Source organism: Dipteris shenzhenensis, chromosome 1 (assembly GCF_047967505.1).
Source record: "Dipteris shenzhenensis isolate YYH24624 ecotype China chromosome 1, Dip_SZ_1.0, whole genome shotgun sequence".
Classification (NCBI taxonomy): Eukaryota; Viridiplantae; Streptophyta; class Polypodiopsida; order Gleicheniales; family Dipteridaceae; genus Dipteris; species Dipteris shenzhenensis.
The window spans coordinates 73,782,954-73,806,171 of record NC_141596.1 but is presented as its reverse complement, the minus strand read 5'-3'; the positions used below and the strand labels follow the sequence as shown (position 1 = coordinate 73,806,171).

At 46.2% G+C, this 23,218-nt stretch overlaps 1 protein-coding gene across 1 annotated transcript; it reads left to right on the top strand.

The window, feature by feature from the left end:
• The first annotated feature begins 2,020 nt into the window (after nucleotides 1-2,020).
• LOC147906360 (Thioredoxin superfamily protein) lies at nucleotides 2,021-3,082 on the top strand. Its single transcript, XM_087384387.1, has 3 exons — nucleotides 2,021-2,459; nucleotides 2,551-2,640; nucleotides 2,731-3,082. The coding sequence occupies exons 1-3, from the start codon at nucleotides 2,157-2,159 to the stop codon at nucleotides 2,803-2,805; spliced, it is 468 nt and encodes a 155-aa protein (XP_087240513.1). The 5' UTR covers nucleotides 2,021-2,156; the 3' UTR covers nucleotides 2,806-3,082.
• The last annotated feature ends 20,136 nt before the right edge of the window (nucleotides 3,083-23,218 follow it).

The window sequence follows — 23,218 nt, the reverse complement described above, 5'->3', positions numbered from 1 at the left end:
ATCTGTCCCAAGAACCACATGCATTCTTTTGGGTTTGACGGTGCTGGCGCCTGCATGATTACTGCCACTTTATCCGGGTGGACTGCTATTCCTTCAGTGCTAATCACATGCCCCTTTGGACCACAAATGCACACTTCATTAGATTCAAGCTAAACGACACTTCTCTGTAGCATTGAAAGCATAGCTGCAAGTGATCCAAGTGGTGGACTTTGGTTCCAAACACGCTGAGGTCATCGAGGAAGATTCTCATGAAATCTGTTAAATATTCTCTGAAGATCTCCTGCATAGCGCACTGGTCGATTGTGCATTCCGCAATCCGAACCACATGACCATGCACACATATACCCCCCAAGCCCATAATGAAAGCGATCTTTTGCTAGTCTTTTGGCGCCATCCAAATCTAATTGTATTTGATGTACCTGTCCAGAAATGAATAGACCTCATGCCCGGCCACTTCATCCAGCATGGAATCCATATATGGGAGTGGCAATGGATTTGGCATTGCAGCTGCATTCAGTTTGTGGTAATCCACACATATCCGCAGCTTCTTGTTTTTCTTGGTCACAATCACAATAGGAGAAATCCACTCCGGGTTCTCGATTGGTGCAATGAATCCCACCTGCAGTAGTCTCTCTAGCTCCGTCTTGACCTGCTTGGCCACATGCGAATTCATGCAGTAACGGTGCATTTTGGTGGGCATGGTGTCCTTCTTTAGGTTAACCGGTGCTGGTAAAACTTCGGGTCTAGCCCCCTCATATTGGAATAGTCCCACGTGAACACGTCTGCAAACTCGATCAGTAGTGACACTAGTTCCTTCCTAAATTCCTCTTCTAGAAGTGTGCTTATCTTTATGGGCTTGGAGCTCCCTTCGGCACCTAGAAACACCATTTCCAGGTTGTCTTCCTATGTGTGTGTTACTTGCGTCATGCGCTCCTCAAATTCCCTCTCCTGTTCCATGACATCTTTCATATCCAGATCCGTTGATAATAGGTCCTCCATAGGTTGCAGCTGCAGGTGCGGTGACACCAGACTTGTCCTTGGTTCTGCCCAGCGGTATTGTGCCAAATTTTCCATGACATCGACTGTGAATACTGGCACCAAGTCCGGGTTCTTGTGTAGAAACTCCTCTTCTTCATCGTCCTCAAGGCCATCTGGCATGTTCACTGTTTCGGCCATGATTGATCGCACTGCTCCCTTGAGCGCATTGACCACTCCCATTGGCATGCGGACCTTGTGCCTATCCCTCCACACCGACAACGTATTGAGGGTTCAATTTTGCTTCACCTTTGCCTACCATAACCAGGGTCATCCCAACAAGAAAGTGTATTCCGGCTGCAGTGCCTCCATGTTGAGCTCAATGAAAGAAACAATGAAGTCGATTTTGGGAATCGCTCTGCACACGTCTCGAAGCATGCCCAAAGGACGTACTCTCTGTCGCCGTCGATTAGCCATTCGCACCAAAAATGGTGCTGGCTCCTAGTCATTCCAGCCCAATTCTTTACATGTTCGCAGGGTAATGATGTTCACCCGAGATCCACCATCAACGAGTACCTGACAAAAGCTTCGTCCATTGATACTCGTTGAGATAACTGGTATCCGCATGTCGGTGAGGGGTACGGCCACAACTGGCACTGATGCGGTATGAAAGACATCCGCCTCCAATACTGTCGACACTCCAGTCAGCGTTTGCAGGAGTCTCTTATGAAATTGCAGCACCAACTGCAGCAATCGTCCCAACGAGATTTGGATGGGCACCTCGAGAAGGTCTTCCACACTATCTTCGTTCATTTGGGCTAGAACTCGTTCCGACTGCATAGTTGCGTTCATCGTTCCTTCAGAACTTGGTTCCAGAATTGCCTTGGGATTGTCGGTGCGGCCTCCTGAGTGCTTCCTGCATGACCGATGGGTGCGGCACCTCTTCAAATTGAAAAAGAAGAAAAAGAGGATAGAGGTGGGCGAGGTTATTAGAGTCACGAGGTGAATGCTCATTGAACGTTGCAACCATGAGGGTAGCCATGCTTAGAGGCGGTTCACGCGAAGTTGTGAGATTTCGAATGAAGTTCTTAGTAGAAAAACCTGGTTACTGGTGAGCCTTGATAGGGACAAGGTGGTTTGCAAACCCCCCTCCCGCGTGAACATGCACCACAAGCACAAGAATGGCTGTGCTCAGAAGTTTATGTTTTGCTGCCCCGCTGGCTTTCAATACCTCCCTCACAAACTCTTTCGTTGCTCGCATCCCTCCCGCCTCTTCCTCCTGCAGCCGTTTGTTCTCTGAGTGTCCATCAAACCTTTCAGCTCCCTCACATCGTGCATTACCTACCCCCGAGTGTTCAACCACTAAGAAACGTCTAATTCTTTACAGTAAGCCGGGATGCTGCTTGTGCCACAGCTTGAAGGAGAAACTTGAAGCTGTGTTTCTCATGGGTGGGGAAGACTCCTTGTCGGATGTCCAACTTGAGGTATACGAATTTGGACGGGCTTGAGGTTTTTGGTTGTAAGGTCAGGTTCTGGTTTGTGTTTGAGACTTATGAACGGTTCATTGTCACGAAGATAAGGGATATCTCCACGAAGGCCGAGTGGGAAGCTGCATACCAATACGAAATTCCTGTTTTGGCTCGTGTGAATGACGATAATTCTGAGGTACATGCATGCATGTCTTTACAAAGGAGCCAACTCCGTGTTTGGTCCTTTGGTTAAGTTACTAAATTTATCTTCTTTTTGATGACGCAGACGGCACTTCCAAGAGTTTCCCCTCGACTCAGTATAGAGCTTTTCCATAAGAAACTTTCAGCTGCCCTCAAATAGTCGTGGAGAAAGGACACTGATCAACGCGGGAGTTTCAGTTCTTCTTTGGCAAGTTTGAAGCCTTGGTTGAAGAAGCTTTTCCCATCGAGCGTCTGTGTTCTTAAGTGAGATACACACAGCTCTCGGTCTTTAATGATGATTCTCAGAAACGTTATCGAGTCTCCTTTTAGATTATATCTATGGAATGGAATGTATTGCATCTCCCATCGGAGGAAGATTAAGCACAGAAATTGATGACCTTTAGTTTTGAAATGCAAGCGGAAAGCCACTGAAAGGATTTGGTAGACCCTTACACATTACTTGTTTAAAATTTTTTGGGGTGGTTAGCCAGTCATGCTCTTAGATTAGGAACACTATACAATTAGCTCCAAAGGAGCAAGCCGGGCCGCTGTCCCACTGTGCCCATCCAATGTGAGTCCGTTGTCACAGCATACGTCCATCCTGATCCCTGATCTTTGAGTGCCAAACGAGGAGTTGACGCTCGAACTCCTCTCTGCAATGCTGAACACGGATGAGGCCACCTGCCAATCCTTGCTCTCCTCAGCCCTTGCCCTCTTCTCCTTGCTCTCGTGAGTTCTCAGCCCTTTTCCTCTCCTGTCCTCCTTGTTTTCCTCTCAGCCCTTGCCCTCAGCCCTCACCCTTTGCCTACATGGCTCGAACTCCGGATGCATTTTGGAAACATGCAAAGAAATTGGGGAGCTATGAGGGGTCTGATGGTTCTAAGAACTGGAGATGCAAATTTTGTGGAATGGAAAAAATGGCGAGTGTCACCCGTGTGAAGGACCATCTTGCCCATGTGCCAAGCAAAGACGTAGGGCCATGTCCCTATGTTCCTCAAGATGTTAAGGAGAGCCTTGAAGAATGGAGGCGAAAGCGTTTGGGTGTTCCCAAAGATTCAAATTCTGTGGAGCCATCGAATGAGGAGGAAGGTAGTTCAAGTCAAGCGCTGGGGGCAGCAAAGAGGAGCAGAGATACAGAGTCACAGAGTGGCCATTCCTTTATGCCGGCTATGCATGCAAAGGGGACTCCTTTGCTAGAGGATGTATCACGAGCCACTCTAGAAATTCTGTACAAAGGGCCAGCATCCAAGCTAGGTTTCAAAAGCAAGCAATAGCAGAGGCAACTAGGGACCTCACCCGATTGTTCATATTGCCATTCCCTTTCATGTGGCCAAGACGAACCAATGGAGGAAGACCATGAGAGCCATCAGCCGCATTGTCCGAGTATGACATCGTACCGAGAAAGAGGCATGATGTCGAAGTTCAACTTGTCCGTATAATGTTGGATGCGAAAAGACAAGTTTTTGATCCTGGTGTCGCACAAGAAAGTTGTTCCATTTGCGAGTTCAATCTGATAGTCCATGAGACTAGGACTAGTGGTCAACCGAAGTTTATCGACCACAGAACTGGCTAGGAAATTATGAGAACAGCCACTGTCGATGAGGATGGTGACCGTTGTTCCACGAATCGATCCTTGAACACAAAGTACTTGAGTGGCCAGGGAAGGTTCGGGGTTGCTGGCAAGGCTCAGGTGGATGGTATTCGCCATTCGAACAGCTTTGCCTTTCTTGTCTTGTGCTGAGGTAGCATCTTCTTTTGGGGAAGTGCTAGGTTCCATATTAGAATTTTGCTTTGGTCGCTTGGGACAATCGAACCATCTATGGTCGCCTGTACAGATGGTACAAAGTCCTTTTGAGCTGGAGTTGTTCTTCTTGTCAGTGGCCGCACCTTTATGTTGGGGCTGTCGGTAATGACTTTGTGAAGAAGAAGAAACACGATCCTTGGGGGAGTGCTTCTGTTGGAATCCAGCAAATGATTTCTGAGGCTTCTGGGGATCTTGAGGCTGTCGCTGACCTTGATTACCGAAGTTTTTGCGAAACCTGGTGTTTTCTTGAGGGCGAGCACCTTTGGCCATAGGAGAGTTCTGTGTGCGATTAGCACTCTGCCTCCCTGTGTTTAGGAAATCTGTAATGCGCTCTGCGTAAGCAATAGCGCCATCTGTGGTGGTGATATTGGCTTTAAGAACATCAATGCGTAACGAGGGTTGTAGGCCTGAGATGAAAGCATGAAGGCGATCATCCTCAGTTAAACCATCAATCTCTAGCACCAATGTGGTGAACTGAGAGATATAAGAAGACAGGGAACCCATTTGCTCCAACTGTCGAAGTTTTGATCGTGCTTGGAAGTCCGCATTGGCAGGTACAAACTGCTTACGGAGCACGTGTTCAAAACGTTCCCAAGTTAACACACTTTTTCCATCCTTTAAGCGTCTTTGCCACCATAGAAATGCTGTATCCTTCAGGAGGGAGGCTGCCAAGGTAATCTTTTTGCCTTCTGTGAGGTCAACAGTGTCAAAATACATGCGCATTTTAGCGAGCCATTGATCAACAGTTCGGCGATTACATTGACCAGTGTAGGCTTCCGGAAGTTTGACGTCAAGTCGTTTTGTTTTGGAAGCTTGAAGTAATCGGTAGAGAGCACGCAGTTCAGTGTTTTCTACCTCTGGTGGGAAAGAGTCCGCATCGTCGTCGGGTTGCGTCACGTCGTCCTCTGTATGTGCTGGACTTCGAGAATCTTGGAGTTGTTGAACTTTTTGAACCAGGTCGGAGATGCTGTCCTGAAGCTGAGATATTTGAAGTTGCAATACAGATTCACTTTGGATGTTGCCTTCAGGGGTCTTTTTGGGACTTGATTCTTTAATCTCGGGAGAGGCTTCACGCGAGCGGTGCGACATGTTGGAAATCCCTGTGAGAAAGGCGCGAACTTGCGCTCTAGTTTGTACCATCCCTGAAAGAGGATTCGGGCTGCTCCCTGAGGTTGCTCATATTGGAGGGGGCAGGCGAGGCAGGATGGAACCACCCGTGGAAATCTGGTAAGGGAGGTCCTGTCGGAGGTAACACTGGAGATTCTGTCCGGAGGTCCATGTTGCAGTGTTTTGCGAGGAGTGCTCGAGGCTGGTCTGGTCCGGGCTGTCAACGGGCTGTCTTCATTGCGAGAAATGTGGCAACTGGTGCTGAATTGGCAGGGTGAAAATGGCGAAACAAGGAGAGGGCAGCAGACTGTCAGGAAAGGTGGTATCCAGGGCTGCAAATAAGGAGTGGACTGTCAGCGAAAATGGCGAGGCAAGGGCTGGCTGGCAGCGCAAATGACGAAACAGGGCCGGGCAGCGTAGGCTGAAGGATCTGTGCTGTCCGTACGTGTGCTGTCCGTATGGCGTGTACGGGACAGGCTGTACGGCTTGTACGGCAGGCTGTGAAAAATCGTACAAAATGTACGGACTTCCTGCGCAGGAAAGTACGGCTGATTGCGCAAGCGTACGGCTGGCTGCGAAGAGGCGTAGGAGGGTACGGACGAGATGGCGCAGGAGGGTACGGCCGTGATGACGCAGGTTCGGTCGTGATGGCGTAGGTACGGACGTCCGTACGGCTGACGTAGGCTGATACGGAAAATCCGTACGGCTGACGCAGGTGTTGCGCAGGCTGGCTGACCAAGAATTCGTACGTTGCAGTTTTGTGGGGAAAATGCTGCGACGATTCGTTGGGTTGCCTAATGGGTTATTTGCCCCAAATTAATTTGGGGGTTTAGTTAACCCTAGGGTAGTTAGGGAAAACCTAGGGGTAGGGGATGGGTTTAATTTTTGTCCCTATTTTACCCCTCTAGGTACCCTTTTGTAGGTACTTGGGCCTAGGAGGTGTGCCTATTCGAGGGGGTGTGACCCTTGGAATAGGTGCACCTGTTCATGAGGGGATATGTTCCTATTGTTAAAAGGGGTGCGACCCTGCATGAATAGGTATGTCCCTTTGCCCACGATGGGGTATGTCCCATGAGTGAGGAGTCCAGACTCGTCACCAAAAGGTGTGTCCCATGGTGGAAAAGGCGCGTCCTTTGGTTTTGGGACAGCCCAAGCACCTTAAAGGACACGATTTTGGTCGTGTCCATTCACATCAACTTGTGATGTGAAGGAGATGGAGAGGCCAGGATGACTTTAGGCGTTTAAAAACTTTACGCTCATCCTCTCCATCTCTTCCATGCACTATGTGCACGGATGTCCTTCTAGCGGCAAAAATGTATCAGATCAGCGCTAGAAGGTGGGGGGCATTTGAGAGGGAAGGAAGCAGAGAGAAGAGCAAAGGGGAAGAGAGTGTGAGAGAGAGAGACTCAAATGTGCGGGTGTGAAGTGATGAGCCACACCACAAACTCATTAGTTTTATTAGGATTAGGTTTTACCCTATGACTGTCTTAAGACAGTCATAGATGTCCTATCTTTAATAAAGGGGTGGCAATGTGCCTTTACCCCAACAACCTCCCACCTAAAGGCCAATGTGCCTAAAGGGGAGAAAAGAATAAAAATTACAGCAATATACAGTTACTGTATACAAGACCATAAAATAAGAATGGTCTCATCCTAATCCCATGATGTGGCGGCAATGTGCAAACCGCTCTGTAGGCAAACTCTTAGTGAGCAAATCTACAGGATTATCATCAGTATGCACCTTCACAAGCTCAAGTCGCTTGTCTTCTAGTGCCTCCCTGATGAAATGGTATTTCACATCTATGTGCTTGGTCTTTTGATGAAAGATCGGATTCTTTGCCAACATGATAGCACTCTGACTATCACAATGCAAAACTGGCATATCTCCTGTAATGCCCAAATCTCCCACCAGCCGAGTAAGCCATATTGCTTCCTTGCAAGCCTCAGTGGCTGCAACATATTCAGCTTCAGTGGTTGACAGTGCAATGCATTTCTGCAACCGAGACACCCATGATATAGCACCTCCTGCAAATGTGAAAATGTAACCGGTAGTAGACTTCCGGTTATCTGCATTCCCTGCATAGTCTGAATCTGTAAAACCATGCACCAATGCATCTTGCCTACCATAGCATATGCACAAGTCTTTGGTACCCTTGAGATACCTCAAGACACCTTTCACTGCTTCCCAGTGTCTCTTGCCTGGATTTGCCATATACCTGCTGATGACTCCCACCGCAAAAGCAATATCCGGACGAGTGGCAACCATGGCATACATCAAAGAACCAACTGCAGATGCATACGGAACCTTGGCCATTTCAGCCTTATCATCATCTGATCTGGGGCTGTCCTTACTGCTGATTTTTAAATGTGGAGGCAACGGGGTACTAATAGACTTCCCCCCCTCCATGTTAAACCGCTGCAGTACTTTGTCAATGTACTCCTTCTGTGACAGAAACAAAAGTCCCTTGGACCTGTCACGAGTAATCCGCATGCCAAGAATATGATTTGCATCACCCAAGTCTTTCATGTCAAAAGACTCATGCAGTTGTTTCTTCAAAGCACTAATCTCATGCTGAGATTTACTGGCAATAAGCATGTCATCCACATATAGAATGAGTAGCATCAAACTGCCATCCTTTGCCCGTTTGGTGTACAAGCAATGATCGGTCTCACACCTATGATACCCTTGGGACTGCATGAAGGCATCAAACTTCTTGTACCATTCTCTTGGCGCCTGCTTGAGTCCATACAAGCTCCTCTTGAGCTTACACACAAGCTGCTCTTTCCCTTTAACAGCATATCCCTCTGGCTGACTCATAGAGATCTCATCATGGAGATCTCCGTGAAGAAAGAAGAAAAGCTGTCTTCACATCCATCTGACATAAATCCATGTCGTCATGAGCAACAAGAGCTAACACTGCTCTCAAAGTAGTCATCTTGACTACAGGGGAAAAGATCTCATCAAAGTCAATGCCCTTCTCCTGCTTAAATCCCTTGGCAACCAATCTGGCCTTATACCTCGGTAAAGCATTTGAATCCACTTTGACTTTGTAAACCCACTTGCATGGCAAAACCTTTCTGCCTGCAGGTAGCTGCACCAAGTCCCATGTATCATTTTGAAGTAGGGAGTCCATTTCTGACTGCATGGCTTTCTCCCACTTCTTTTTCTCTGTTCTTCCCATAGCTTCCTTGAAGCTGGAAGGCTCACCACAATCTGTCAGCATGATAAAATCAGCCACATTATTGGCTCCTGGAACAAACCTGGCAGGAGGCCGTTGTACACGGGTGCTCCTCCTAACAAAATGTTCCGGATTAGGCTGCTGTCCAGCCTGTTCGTCATGCATGACGGGTGGCTGTACCACCATATCTGGCTGTTCTACAGCCCCATCTGCTGGCGTATCCAGTGGTGCATCATTGGCAAAATTATCTGGCTGATTTTCAGCATGTATACCCTCTTGAACAGGGTTATCTGCAGCAGCCTGCTGCTGCATATAAATGGGCATTCTTTGCTGTCCAACGTCATCATAAATAACCCTCCTGTATTCCACAGGTTGCACGGGTTCCTTGTGTACACTATCCTCTTTAAAGATGACATCATTGCTGCGTATAATCTTCCGTTTAGCGGGATCCCATAACCTGTACCCCATTTCACCTTCGTCACCATAACCCATAAAGATGCATCTGATAGACTTTGGATCCAGTTTGGTGCGCAGTTCTTTGCGTACATGAGCAAAGCACTCGCAGCCAAATACACGTAAGTGCTTATATGAAGGTGGCTTGCCAAACCACACCTCCTCTGGTACTTTCAACTCCAAAGCCTTGTTTGGCGACCTGTTAATAATGTGAACTGCTCTTTGCACGGCTTCTGCCCAAAAGCCATGGGGTAATGCAGCATAAGACAACATACATCGAACCTTCTCCTGAATAGTTCGATTCATCCGCTCACTTGCACCATTTTGAGATGCATTATGAGGGGCTGTGAGTTCCTGTTTGATGCCCTTAGCTTCGCAAAACTGCACAAAAGCATGTGACACATACTCACCCCCATTATCGGATCTGAGGCATTTCAGCCTACGACCTGTCCGATTCTCAACCTGAGCGACAAACTTCTTGAAAGCATCTAAGGCATCGCCCTTATGCTTCAAGAAATAGACCCACACTTTGCGTGTGGCATCATCAATGAAAGTAATAAAATATTTTGCACCCTCTAGTGATAACTGTGGCATCTCACACAAATCAGTGTGCACTAGATCAAGCGGTGCTCTATTCTGGGGAGTTCTCCTCTTATGAGGAGTCACAGAATGCTTGCCAAATATGCAATGATCACAAGTAGGCAAATCTGAAAAAGAAAGAGACGGCAGATAACCCAAACGTGACAGTTCTTGCATTCCTTTAACAGACATGTGTCCCAACCGGCTATGCCACAATGAAACCTTTGGCAGCTCGGTTATGGCAACAACATGATTACCCACACTGGAAACATAAAGAGGGTACAAGGTATCACTCTTAAAACCCTCAGCCACTACAACCTGGCCATCAGTAATCACCCATTTGGAATCCCCAAATGTGGTGTGGTAACCACTGTCATCCAATAAGCCAGTGCTAATCAGATTTTTCTTGATTTGCGGCACATGGCGAACACCATCAAGCATAAATGTGCGTCCATCAGGGAACACTATCTGTATACTGCCAATCCCTGCAATCTGACATGCATAGTTGTTCCCAAGATGAACAACTCCATAAGTACCTGTGTAGGAAGTAAACCACTCCCTATGAGGAGTAACATGAAAGGAAGCACCTGAGTCCAAGAGCCAGGTGTGCATGTCATGGCCATCAATAACCAAAGTATGTGCTATTACAGCAGAAGAGCATAAAACATCATGTATGTCACTGTCACTGTCCTCTGCTGCAACATTCACTACATCCAAGTCATCTGCCTTGGCCTTGCCTTTGCCTTTGCTTCCATTGCCTGCATCCTTTGTTTCAGCCTTCTTGGCTTTCTGATCCCGTATGAACTTGAAGCACTTAGACTTCACATGTCCCTTCTTGCCACAATAAAAGCATTCAATATCCTTTTTGCCACGGGACTGACTGCGGGATTTGGACTTACTAGCAGATCTCCCCTTCTGCTGAGTCCTGCCTCTATCCTGTACCTGCAAGGCATTTGAAGGCTTGCTGCTCGCATTATTCTTTCTGCTCATCTCCTCCATAAGGAGAGAGCTCTCTACATCAGCATACATAAGAGTGACATTCGAATTTGACAGGGTGGTCTTGAAAGTGTCCCAACTCTCAGGGAGGGTACACAACAAGAAAGTAGCCTTGAACTCCTCATCAAGGTTCAATCCCTGTGCAATAAGCTGTGTAAAGATGGCATTGAACTCACTCAAGTGTGAGGTCATAGCTGTACCTTCCTTCATGCGAAGATCAACCAGCTTCTTCAACCAATAAACCTTACTGGCTGAGCTCTTTTGGGCATACAACTCTTCTAGCCTCTGCCATAGGCCATAAGAGGTCTTTTCAGCCTGAACATTGAACACAAGAGTATCAGAAATAGTGAGCATGATAGCTGCCCTTGCGGACAAATCAAGCTCTTCCCAGTCATCATTTGTCATGTCAGATGGCTTGACACCCTTCACCCTTATGGGCTTAGAAATCTTCTTTAACAGAAGTACATTCAAACACTGTTCTGCCCATAATGCATAATTGTGTGCCCCTTCCAATTTCTTTATGTTCAGAATTGATGATTCATTTCCCCCTGATGCCATATCAGATAAGGAAAGTACTTGACTCCCTGTAAGTCAAGAAAGACTGAATAAAATTCTGATTTCTCAGAAAAAAACCTGCTCTATCAAGAGCCAACAGCACTCACAATAGTGCTGTTTTTTACTGTCAGAAAATCTGCAGCAAAACAGAAAATTCCCTCCAGCTACTGTACCTTCTGACACACTGTACCGTGCTCAAATAGGCATAAAAAACAGTAATTTCAGAATGCTGCAGCTGCTCCACAAGTGCTTTAACAGTGCATCATCAGCTGACAAAGCACAAACACTGCTGTCCTGTTCACTTCTCCCACCTCAGATGAGGTATTGCACTGATTTAATATGCATAAACCACTTGGCATACACCAAAAAAAAAATCTGACACTTCAGCCTGTCACAAAACCTGCAACAGAAAATGGGATAAATCCCAAGCAATCACCCTTCTGCCAAGGGGATAATATGCATCTGAAGATCTCTGTCGGTAACCCAAGTGCTCTCAAACAAAATCTGGGCAAAAGCCCCTTGATCTGACACCTGAACCAAGTGAAGAACACCTCAACACTGAGGTAGCATGCAATGTGAAATCTCTCTGACAAAATCAACCAACAGTGTAATGCATATACTGCCCTGTGTAGAAATGACATACACAGATCCCAATGTACAAACACTCAATGAGGAACCTTTTGAGCACTGTCAACGATGGACAATTAGGGACCGAGTAAACTCGATGTGCCCTGGCCAAGCGTGGCTCAACTGAGGTTCTCTGAGTGTTGCACAAGAAATGTGACTTGCAAGAAAATGTCACCTCCACACTGCAGAAATCGAGACAAATGTGTGCACTCTGACACCACACTACCTCAAGGCATACAAAGCATCAACTGCTGGGCAAAAGCCCTATGATCTGCTCACCCGTAAACTGAGATTCAAACCCAGTAAAAGCATATATACTCTGTCAGATGCATAAATCCCAATATATGTTGTACTTTCTGTACTAGCAGCAATGTACCTGTTGTACCTGTGTACGTGTGCAGGGTACGGAATCCCAGAAGAGAGAAATTTTTTTTTTTCGAAAGTTCTTCCCTGATGCAGCTCCCTGTAGGTACGGCAGTACGGACGGCCGTACGTCCGTACTGTTTTGTACGGCACGCGAAAAGGCGTGCGGCCTGTGCCCACACGTGCGCCTGCGCGATGCGCTGCCGCTGCAGCCCGCACTGCCTCTGAGCTCACGCTGCCGGCGTCCACACGTGCGCGCCGCCTTGCTGCCCGCAGATCTGCTGCAGCCCGCGGGGTTGTACGGGCGACTCCTGTCCGTACGGATGTACGGACGACGTACGTCCGTACACCTGCGCGTCGCCTCTGCTGTCCCGCTGGCCCGCGATGCGCCCTCACTGCCCCGCTGCAGCCCGTGCTGCCTGCGCAATGCCAAGCTCCGCCACGCTGCCTGAGGGCACGAGTCCCGAGGGGGTAGAGCAAGAGGTAGGCAGGGGTAGAGAGGAAGTAAGGCTCTGATACCAGTTGAGAGGGAAGGAAGCAGGGAGAAGAGCAAAGGGGAAGAGAGTGTGTGAGAGAGAGACTCAAATGTGCGGGTGTGAAGTGATGACCCACACCACAAACTCATTAGTTAGGTTTTACCCCATGACTGTCTTAAGACAGTCATAGATGTCCTATCTTTAATAAAGGGGTGGCAATGTGCTTTTACCCCAACAGCATTTCCTACAGGCAGGAGCGAATTTTGCTCTGATACCACTGTAAGAAATCCTAGATTTACTATATTTAGAAATGTGCTAAGGAACAGAAAAGAGACTGAGATAGCAGAGAACAAGGAATAATTGTATTGCTTGAATATCTGTAGGGTGGATGTTGTTGTCATCCATACAATTTGGCCTCTCTTATATAGAGAGTGAAGAGTCACACATGAAAAGGTGTGAACTCCAAAGGGTATGTGCATGAAGAGGTGTGTACCCCTTGTGAAGGGTGTGACCCTTGATGAGAGGGTACATTACAATAGGAATGTCTCTTCATTAGAATGTCTCTTGTGAAGGGTTGTGCCTCTTTAGGAAGTGTCCCGTCGAATGGGCAAGTGTCCCGTCGAAAGGTCATACCCTTCCACAAGTGTCCATTCATTAAACCATCATTAAACCATCCATAAGTCTAGAAAGAGAAAGGAATACGTCACAGATCGTGACACAGAGATGGAGGGACGTATCCATCGCTTCCACTTTAGGAGGGCCAGAGGAGCAGGATCCTTTCTTATCTTCATCTGAGGCTGACACATAGGCGTCAGAGGAGACATATGATAGCATGGATGCTAATGATGTTGAGAAGTGATTCTTGGAGCATGCATGATGCTTGTTAGATTTTTGGAGCCGATATGGATCATGTTTTGTATTGGCTACAGCATAGACTATAGTATTTATTTTTAAGGATTTTGTCATGTCACATGTGACATGGATCATGTTTTGTATTCACTTTTATGAGGCTTCAGCCTTGGCCCCAAACTACTTGTCATTTATGATCTATCATCTATGGTAATTGATGTAGCGTGTGCGGCTTTGCCGAACTTTGAATTCGTTGAAGTTATAAGTTATTGTGAAATTTGAAGATGTATGTACTATCTTTGTAATGTATTATGTTTTCATTAATGATATATATATGACATATGTATTAATAATAACTATAAGTATAACTCTCTCTCTCTCTCTCTCTGTCTACACACACACACACACACAATTTTTTTTTTGGGGGTAATATCCAGTGCAGTATATTTATATGCTCATAAATTTACATGATGGGAGGTCTCCGAAATGGAGAGTATCCCAAAGATCAGAAACATAAAAAGAAAAGCTCTATGCAAGAAGCATCGATATCACCCTTATGGCAGGCATCATATAAGGATTGTCGCAATGAGGCTCGAAAAGATTCATATGATTTGTGGATCTGCCGACCCAAGTATGCCAAATTATGCTCACTCCAGATTGTCCAAAGATCCCAATATCGCACCCAAGAGAGAAATAGTGAGTATTGAGACAAAGACTTCATAAATCTGCCAAAGAGCCAGAAATGTTTCCCAAATCAGTGACTCGGGAAATGGATCCGAAGATAATATGAAATTCTCCTGAGGAGGATTCTAGTACACGGGCAGTGCCAAAGCAAATGAAGAACAGTCTCTGAAGGAGTCTGACATCTTAAACATGTGGATGGTGCAATGCGACGTTTAGCAAGTGTGACCGCCACTGACAATGTACCTGTCATACATCTCCAAAGAAAAAGTCTTTGCTTCAATGGCATTTTACACTTCCATAACATCCCGAGATTCTTCCGCCACCATGAGAGGGGCTTCCTTATATGCCACAGAGAATTAGCATATTGCTGAATCCATGGAGTAGGCTGAAGAAGCCTATAAGCTTTGATGGAGGTTAAGGCAGGAAGAGGAACAGGATGAGTGCATGTTTCAGAGGGTTGCAATTGCCAATCCGTAAGCCTGTCTGTGTCAGCCACAGGAGGAACAGGTAGAAAAGGATGTAATAAATCAGCAATTTTCTTCCATATAGACCTATGATGCATTCCCAATGCATAGGAAGTAGTGGCCTGAGGAAAAGATAAGATATATCCATGATCATCTACCACATCATGTATGTATCTAATTCCCAATTTTATGAGATTGTATGCCCGAATAGGTTCCTGTAAAGCGAGTGGAATGTCAAAGATGGCACTCCAATGAATACTTTCTTTCCTCATTGAGTTTGTCCCCGAGCAATTATCAGGAGCCCATTTGACCTTAGAAAGTACTTGCTTCCAGTCAAGTATCAGGGCAGTAGAGAAAGGACAGCCAGGTATCTTCCCTACAAATCTGCCAATGACAACCTCCCAATGATCAATAGTCCAATGACCATAAGCACAAGTCCTCATGTTGACACACATGGATGCTGTTGTTGGCGGAAAAAAGTATGCAGCATAGTCGCCTTCCTTGCAAGCACATGATATCTTATATTGAGGACATCAAGTCCACCATGCATCCTAGGGGAGCACACCATTTCCATCTTCATCAGTCTCAATGCTTTCACAGCAGTTTTTGTCCTCCATAACATCTCCATAGCTTGAGACATAAAGGCTGAAATATCCCTGGAGGACCAATGCAGCAAAGGCAAATAGAACTGGACATAGGACATTACAATAGACTGTACTATTCTGAGCTTGACATGAAGAGGCCAAGTAGAAATCTTCTAGTATTCTAGTTTATGTTGAAGTCTTTGGAAGATCCATTTTAGCTGCTGCTTCCTGGTGATATGCCATCCTATGGGATATCCCAAATGCCTGGCTACATCTTTGGAATGCACCACCTGACCTGGCCAAAGAATAGAATGCCAATCACATTGTTTCATGGGAAGTAATTTAGATTTGTCAAAATTGACATGCAATCCTGCTGCCAAGCCATACGATCAAAGAGTGGTCATAAGCATGTGAACTTCCCAAGGAGAATTCTGTGGCATAAAGAAGGAATCATCAGCATATGCTTGTGCTAAAAAAGATGCAGCCCCAGGGATTTTAAGACCAGTCATCTGTCCTGTGTTTGTAAGATGATCAAGATACATCAAAAGGGGATGGGTCGCAATGGCATAGAAGAGAGCACTAAGAGGGCAGCCCTGTCTAACTGATCGACCCAATGTCCATGGCCGAGACAGATGACCCCTAAGAATGCACTGAGAAGTAGAGTCAGAATAAAGCCAGTAAACTGCATTTGCTATCTTGGGACCAAAGCCCAACTTTGTCATGATTTGAGAGATAAAATCCCATTGAACAGTGTTAAATGCCTTAGCAATATGCACCTGCAATATAAGGACATCTTGATGCGAATACTTAGCATATTCAATTGCAGTCAAGGCATTGGATATATTGTCATGGATTTGTCTTCGCGGCACAAACCCATACTGATGAGGATGAAGTCCTGCATCCAGTATCCTGTGAAGCCTATGCACAATCATTTTGGTAATGAGTTTGTAAACTATAGGCATCAAAGTAATAGGCCTCCAATCTGACATATGGTCACACAAATGTTTTTTGGGCACAAGTTTGACTATGCCATGCTTCCAAGAGTGCGGCAACTGATTTTCTTGCCAGGCAACATTGATCATTTGCAAGAGGACTTCTTTCAAATCATCCCAAAAAGAAATATAAAATTCCACCGTAAGGCCATCCCAGCCAGGGGACTTGTATTTGCTGAGGTGGAACAATGCATTATCAAGTTCTGTGTCAGTAAAAGGTCTCTCCAAGGTAAGAGCATCATCCATTTCCACTATTTCAGAAACATATTGGAGAAATTCAGTCCTAGCATCAGTCATTTGATTTGATGGGGGACTAGGAGCGGAGAACAATTATATATATATACACATATAAATATATAATATGTGCACACACACACACACACACACACACACACACACACACACACACATACATTTTATTAACCTTAAAAATCAAAACTCTATTTCCACCATTTCTTGTAGTGGCCGAAACTTGAAACACCATTTCTCACCCGATTTGGTTTTCTTGTTTCCGAAACTCCTGGGAACTTTGCAGTGGGCCGAACCCACTTCCATCCTGATAGAGATAGTGGTATCGCCCCCGGATCTCGTAGTAGGCTGGGCAAGCACAGAGAAAGTGTTCCTCTGTCTCAATCTCTTCTAGCGTGCATAGCATGAGGATCCGTTGCTCTCTCGGTATGTGTGTTGCTCTCCTTGTCTCAATCCTCAGCTGATGAGATGAAACCCGCATCTGCCCAATAGCGATCCTCTGTGCGTGTGAGACTCCTCTATCCTCTAGATATTGGGGTCTGATGATGAATCCCTCTCCAGACTCTCAAGAAATCATCACGGTAGAATTGCATCTTGGTGGGGAGCTTCTGATTCCCCCCCCCAAGCCCGAGATGTGTGGAGTTGGAGGAGGTCTAACCATATGATATGTTTAATATCATCTCGTGGGATCGACTCAGGGGGTGCATCCATACTGTATTGTAAAGGAGGGAGCTTGTCCATCTGAATCCCGTGTCTGGCAAACGAGGTGGATATACGTGCATACCATGTGTCCGTCCCCCTCTCAGCATTGTCATTGTCTGGAAGATGGCATCAATCTGTAGTGGTGTAATGGTGAACTCTGCCTGTACTATCTCATGTGGGACTGAGGGCTTGTTTTGAATCATCCTGGTTCCCATAGTCTCCTGTAACCGCTCGAATCTCCTCCACTCTGCTATTGGTAGGTCACATCCCCAGAAGGGTGCTGCATACATGGTAGTCGGTCGCACTAGCGTATCGAAGAGCCAGCACTTCGTCGGTGGATTCTGAAAGTGTGCCTAGAAGCACTCTCTCTCCAATTGGGTGAGTCGTGCATGGGCTGCATGTGTCATAGAGAGGAGGGGTCCTGTGAAGACTGCTCCTAGATAAGTGTAGGACTGTACTATTTCCACTAGTCCATCTCAATAAGTGAAGCTGAGTTGACGGAGCACTGCACGTGATGTGTTGAAGACCATAACCTTGGTCTTCCCAAGGTTGACTGTCAGGTCTCTCTCTTTGCAAAACACCTCTAGGGCCTCCAAATGCCTCTGCAGTCCCTCTGCTGAGGATGAGATAAGGACTAAGGGAGAGAGACTGATAGAGTCTATGATAACTGTGTATATAGCAAGGGAAACACCCAGGTAAGAGATCAACTTGCTTCAGTTGGTCGAATGGTGGATTCAAGCCAGCTGGTCTTGCTGATGCTTGGCATGCTACCAAGGAGCTTCAAGGGCTTCTTTACACTACCACAACAAGAGAGAGGATTCCGATTCGAAGGTGACGGTGGGGGACAGCCAGACATGCCCAGTGAAGGGTATAGGCAACATACTGTTCATCATAAACTTGGGGGATGAAAAGGCAGTTTTCGGTAGTGGGGCCATGGAGGGTACTCGTCCCGATTCAATGGTGAGGGTGGGGGACAGCGGGACATGCCATGTGAAGGGTATAGGTAGCATACTGTTCATCATAAACTCGGGGGAGGAAAATGTAAATTTCGATGTACTTTATGTGCCTACTCTTTGCAAAAACTTGCTCTCTGCGAGTCGGATGGGCAAGCACATGATGACGGTACTATTCGACAACAAGGAGGTCATTGTTAGACCCAAGGAGACTGGAGAGGTGGTGGCTCAAGGAGCTGAGGAAGATGGGCTATACCGGGTCAATGCCTTACTAGTACATGGGGACCATGGAAGCTCGAAGTTGTGGTAGTCATGTCAATTATGTCATCTTGATAGAGATGCAAAGGTCAAAGATGGTGGATGGACTTCCACCCATAGTAGGCATTGATAGAGTGTATAGAGCATGGGAGATCCTGTCATGTCAACTATGGCATCTTGATAGAGATGAGTCAAAGATGGTGAATGGACTTCCACCCATTGCAGGAACTGATAGAGTCTACAAAGGTCAAGCAACACAAGGAGAGATTCCCTCTTGAGGCCACATCGAGGGCCAAGGGACCGTTGGAGTTGGTTCATACCAACATACGCGTGCCCACGTTTACCAATTCAGTTGCAGGTTCACACTTCTCTCTCACATTTGTTGATGATTGCAGCCTTATGACTTGGGTTTATTGTTGGCCAAGAAGCATGGAATCAAGTGACAGCTTACAGCAGCCCACACATATTAGTAGAATGGAGTTGCTGAACGGAAGCACGGGACAGCCACAAAGAGGGTTTGATCATGTTAAGAGGGAAATAAGCCGTGAACTCGTAGTGTTCACATCCTCAACAGCACCAAGACGAAGGCCGTTGAACATATGACCCGTTATGACCCACTGTGATCAGCAGCCAAGGCTATTACTGTTCAAACAGTCACGGGCTATAGGAGCAATGTCTCATCGAAGTCAACCCGTATTGACTGACCATAGCCCTTAACCACTTGCCTAGCTTTATACTTGTCCATGGTCCCATCATACTTCAACTCTAGTTTGTACACCCACTTGGTACCAATGGCCTTCCGCTTGAAAGGCTGGTCCACCAAGTCCCAAGTGTCATTCTTCAGAATAGCATCCATCTTTGCCTTCATAGTAGCCTGCCATCTGGAACGTTCTTTGCTTTGTCAAAGGATCTATGCTAGTCGATCTTACCCACCATGACATAGTTTATGGAAGGAGTACATATTGCGTTGAGATCTCCATGCTCTGGAAGTAGGCTAGGACTTGGAGGTGGCTCCGCCGCATCCGGCTCCGCCTTTGTCTCCTCAGACTCTTCAGCCTTCTCCACATATTTAATGGTTAACTTGGGAGAAGGTACAACCGTAGCTTCCTAGATCTCCTTTTCAAGTTGACCGTTGGGGTTCTATCTCTTCAAAGACCACATCCTTGCTGATGAGTACCTATCGCTCCACCGAATCGAAGAGGTGGTATGCCTTTGATTCTTCACTATTACCGACAAAGATATACTTTCTCTTCTGGAATCCAGCTTTGTTCTTTCGTCCTTGTGCGCAGGTATGAAAGCATTAGAACCGAAAATCCTTAAATGAGACATAGTCGGTTTCTTGCCATGATATGCTTCCATATTTCAGATGGATGTCAAATCAGCATTCTTGAACGGGGCCCTGGAGGAGGTTTATGTGGACGGTGGACCAGCCAACAGGCTTTCAGGTTTCAGGTTATGCTTCCAAGGTATGAATTTAAAGAAGGCTTTGTACGGGCTGAAACAGTCCCTGAGAGTGCGGTACTAGCGCATTGAATTCTTCTCCAATATCGGGTTGCAATGGAGTCCATCAAATGCCGATCTCTATCTCTTTTCCGAGGGGGGGGGAGGGGCTGGTATTGATCCTGTAGGTGGACAATTCGATGCTTACAAGTGACCACATTAGGAAGATCTCTCAAGTCCAAACACTTCTCATGAAGGAGTTCGAATGACAGATTTGGGATCTCTCCATTATTTCCTTGGGATTGAGGTCAACGAGAACAATGGCAGTATTTTCATCTTGCAAGAGAAATACTATCGGGGGCTACTGAAGCGGTTCATCTCAGCCGGTGGATGCTAGCAGGTATCGAAGGTTGGTAGGTTGCCTACTTCACCTAACCAACACCAGGCTAGACATCTCTTATGCCATTGGACTATCAGTTTTTTATGAAGCCCAGGGAGAATCACTGGAATGCAGTTTATGAGTATTGAGGTATCTGAAGGGTACTTGCACTTATGGGATTATGTACACCACAGGATTAGATTTTGGCGGTCTTTGTGACTCAGATTGGGCAGGTGATGGGGACACCACACGTTCAACCATAGGTATTGTTTTGTGTTGCATTAGGGGCCATCTCATGGTTTAGCAAGAAACAGCCCTCAGTTTCCCTCTCGTCTACAGAAGGGGAGTACAGATCTGCTTGCACAGCAGCATGTGAAAAGTTGTAGCTCAGGTGGATCCTTGAGGATATGGATGTGACTTAGGAGGAGGCGACGGTGGTCATGTGCGACAATTAGAGTTGCATTGTCATCGCAAAGAACCTTGTGTTCCGTGCACGGACGAGGCACATCGAAGTCTGTTACCAATTCGTAGGGGAGCACATCATTGATGGGGTCGTAGAGCTGATGTAATGTCCAACCACCGACAACTTATCATATGTCTTCATGGAGGTGCTCCCAAGGGAGCAGATGGAACACTTCACATTAGACGTATGTGGATCGGCTCACAGTTGTGTCATTGAGAGGGGGTTTTGAAAATCAATCTCCCCGCTTCCTGAGGTGCAGCAGCAGCAAGAAAAGGACCCACTGGCAGGCCCTACTATAGGCCTGCCCAAGGGGTTGGCCAGCAGGTCGGCCAGCCAACCAAGCTGGTCAGCCCAGTCTGTGGGAACTGACCAGCAGGTTGGGGGAAGCCAGCCCCTATATAATCCCCCCCCCTTGCCTTTCCCTTCTTCCACATATTGGTATCTCATTCCACTGAAGCTCTTCATCCGAGGCAGCGTCCTGACTGAGGGAGAGTTGCAGTTTTGGCAGAGAGTACTGTACTGTTATATGCCAGCCCCTTTGCTAGATATTTTGTGCTTAGTTTGAGCTGTGTTTTTTGCCCACTGTTTGGTGAAGAATATATGCGGAGTTCATTCTCTCTTCCTCTGTTCTATTTACTGTTCGTAGTCAGGAGTGAGGTGTTCAATACAGAAACATGATTGTGTGATTACTCTGAGCTCAGTCTTATCCGCAGAGAGTGTGAGGTTTGAGTAAGTCTAACCTCCAGTTTCCAGCATTTGAAGCATCAATGTGGATGTCAAACTTGACCTTCGTATGGGTGGTTTAAAATATCTGAATTACTATTGCAAGTTTTTGGTTTCTCTCAAAAACTTGCTCTCAAAACTATCATGGTCTCAGCATAGAATCACTCCTTAAGTGCCTTGCAAGTTGCATATCCTTATCCATGACAGTTACTCTCTTTGCATGTATTGCACATAGTTGTTTGAGTCTGGAAAAAAAGAGATTATAGCCTGCTCTACACCCTCTTGTAGGGAGGCTAATGCAATTGCTAACGTTTGGACATCCTGTTTGTGTTCAAACAAAATCTCTTTCACTAAGTGGGCAGAAGGACCTCTAGGAATGATGAGGGCTATATACTTTTGAGACTTTCTAATTCCCTGGCTTAGAAGGACCTCTAGGACTGATGAGGTCTGTGGACTTCTGAGACTTTCTAATTTCCAAACGAGCATTTTGCCTTGGCTTCCTGTAATATCTCCTTTAACCATTAACACCTTTGCCTCTGCTACGACTGCTACTGCCACTTCCGCCTCCGCTCCACCTTATCCACCACCACTTCCTCTACTGCCCCTGCCTCCACCCCCACCCCCGCCTTCGCCTTTGCGATGGTCACTGGTATCTCTTTTGTGCTTCCTATACCTTGGACTTTTAGAGGTCTTTGATGAAGTGATTCACCTTCTATTTTAGGCCTTCCTTGTTACTAGACTTGTGAAGGTCTTTCAAGAAGCGATTTTCCTCCCGCACGCGCCTACACTTTTGCATGACTTTGACAAAGTTTCTTTCCTCCCATTGCAAGCCTTGCATTTGGGAATTCAAGAGGATTCTCACCCCATGATGATGATAGGTTTGTTGTGGTCATTGTGCTTTCAATTTCATCATTTTTCTAATTCTGTCGCCTTTTAACTTGGATTCTTTTGACAATTTTTCTTCAATCTATCGTTTGTAGCTCTATTGCTTCACCCTTTAAGTCATGTTGGCCAAGTATTCAGAAGTTCTTCATCCCCTCCGTTTGTTTCCTCTTCATCCCATCCCCTTTTTGGCCTCATCGAGAAGTTGCTCCTCTATTGCCAAGTTGATTTCTATGGTGCTACTGTTTTCACATTGCACTTCTTCCTCGCTGCTGGATTCTTCTTGGAGATGTTGCCTTCTTTCTGTAAGAAATAATACAACTTCTGCGTAGTAGGATTTTCACAGACGAGAGAGGAAGGTAAACAATTTAGAGAATAAAAAAAGTATTACTATGACTTGAAGCTGATACTATAGAATATAACAAATTTATCACTATAACTCGATACAATAGATGGCAGCCAATACAATAGAGAATAAAAACTTTATTACTGTAACTTGATACAGTAGATGGTTGCCGCTTCCCTAGCCATGTACTATGGTGAAGAAGTTTTGATGTCATGCTGGAAACAATAGAGCTCGTAGGCTGAATGTAAGCAAGGGTGATACTAAGAGGCTGAGTATGGACCTCAAGGGGTGTTCGTATATAGCCAGCTAGGAGAGGTCAATTGGCTGTTAGTCGGTTAGTCGGGGCCCAACCTAGTCGACCCAAATTGGCAGCCAATTGGAGGTTGTCCATGGACTATATTGTAGGTTGTCCATGGACTATATCGTAGAGAGGAGGTGTAATTTAGGACAGCTGGTATCATGTAGG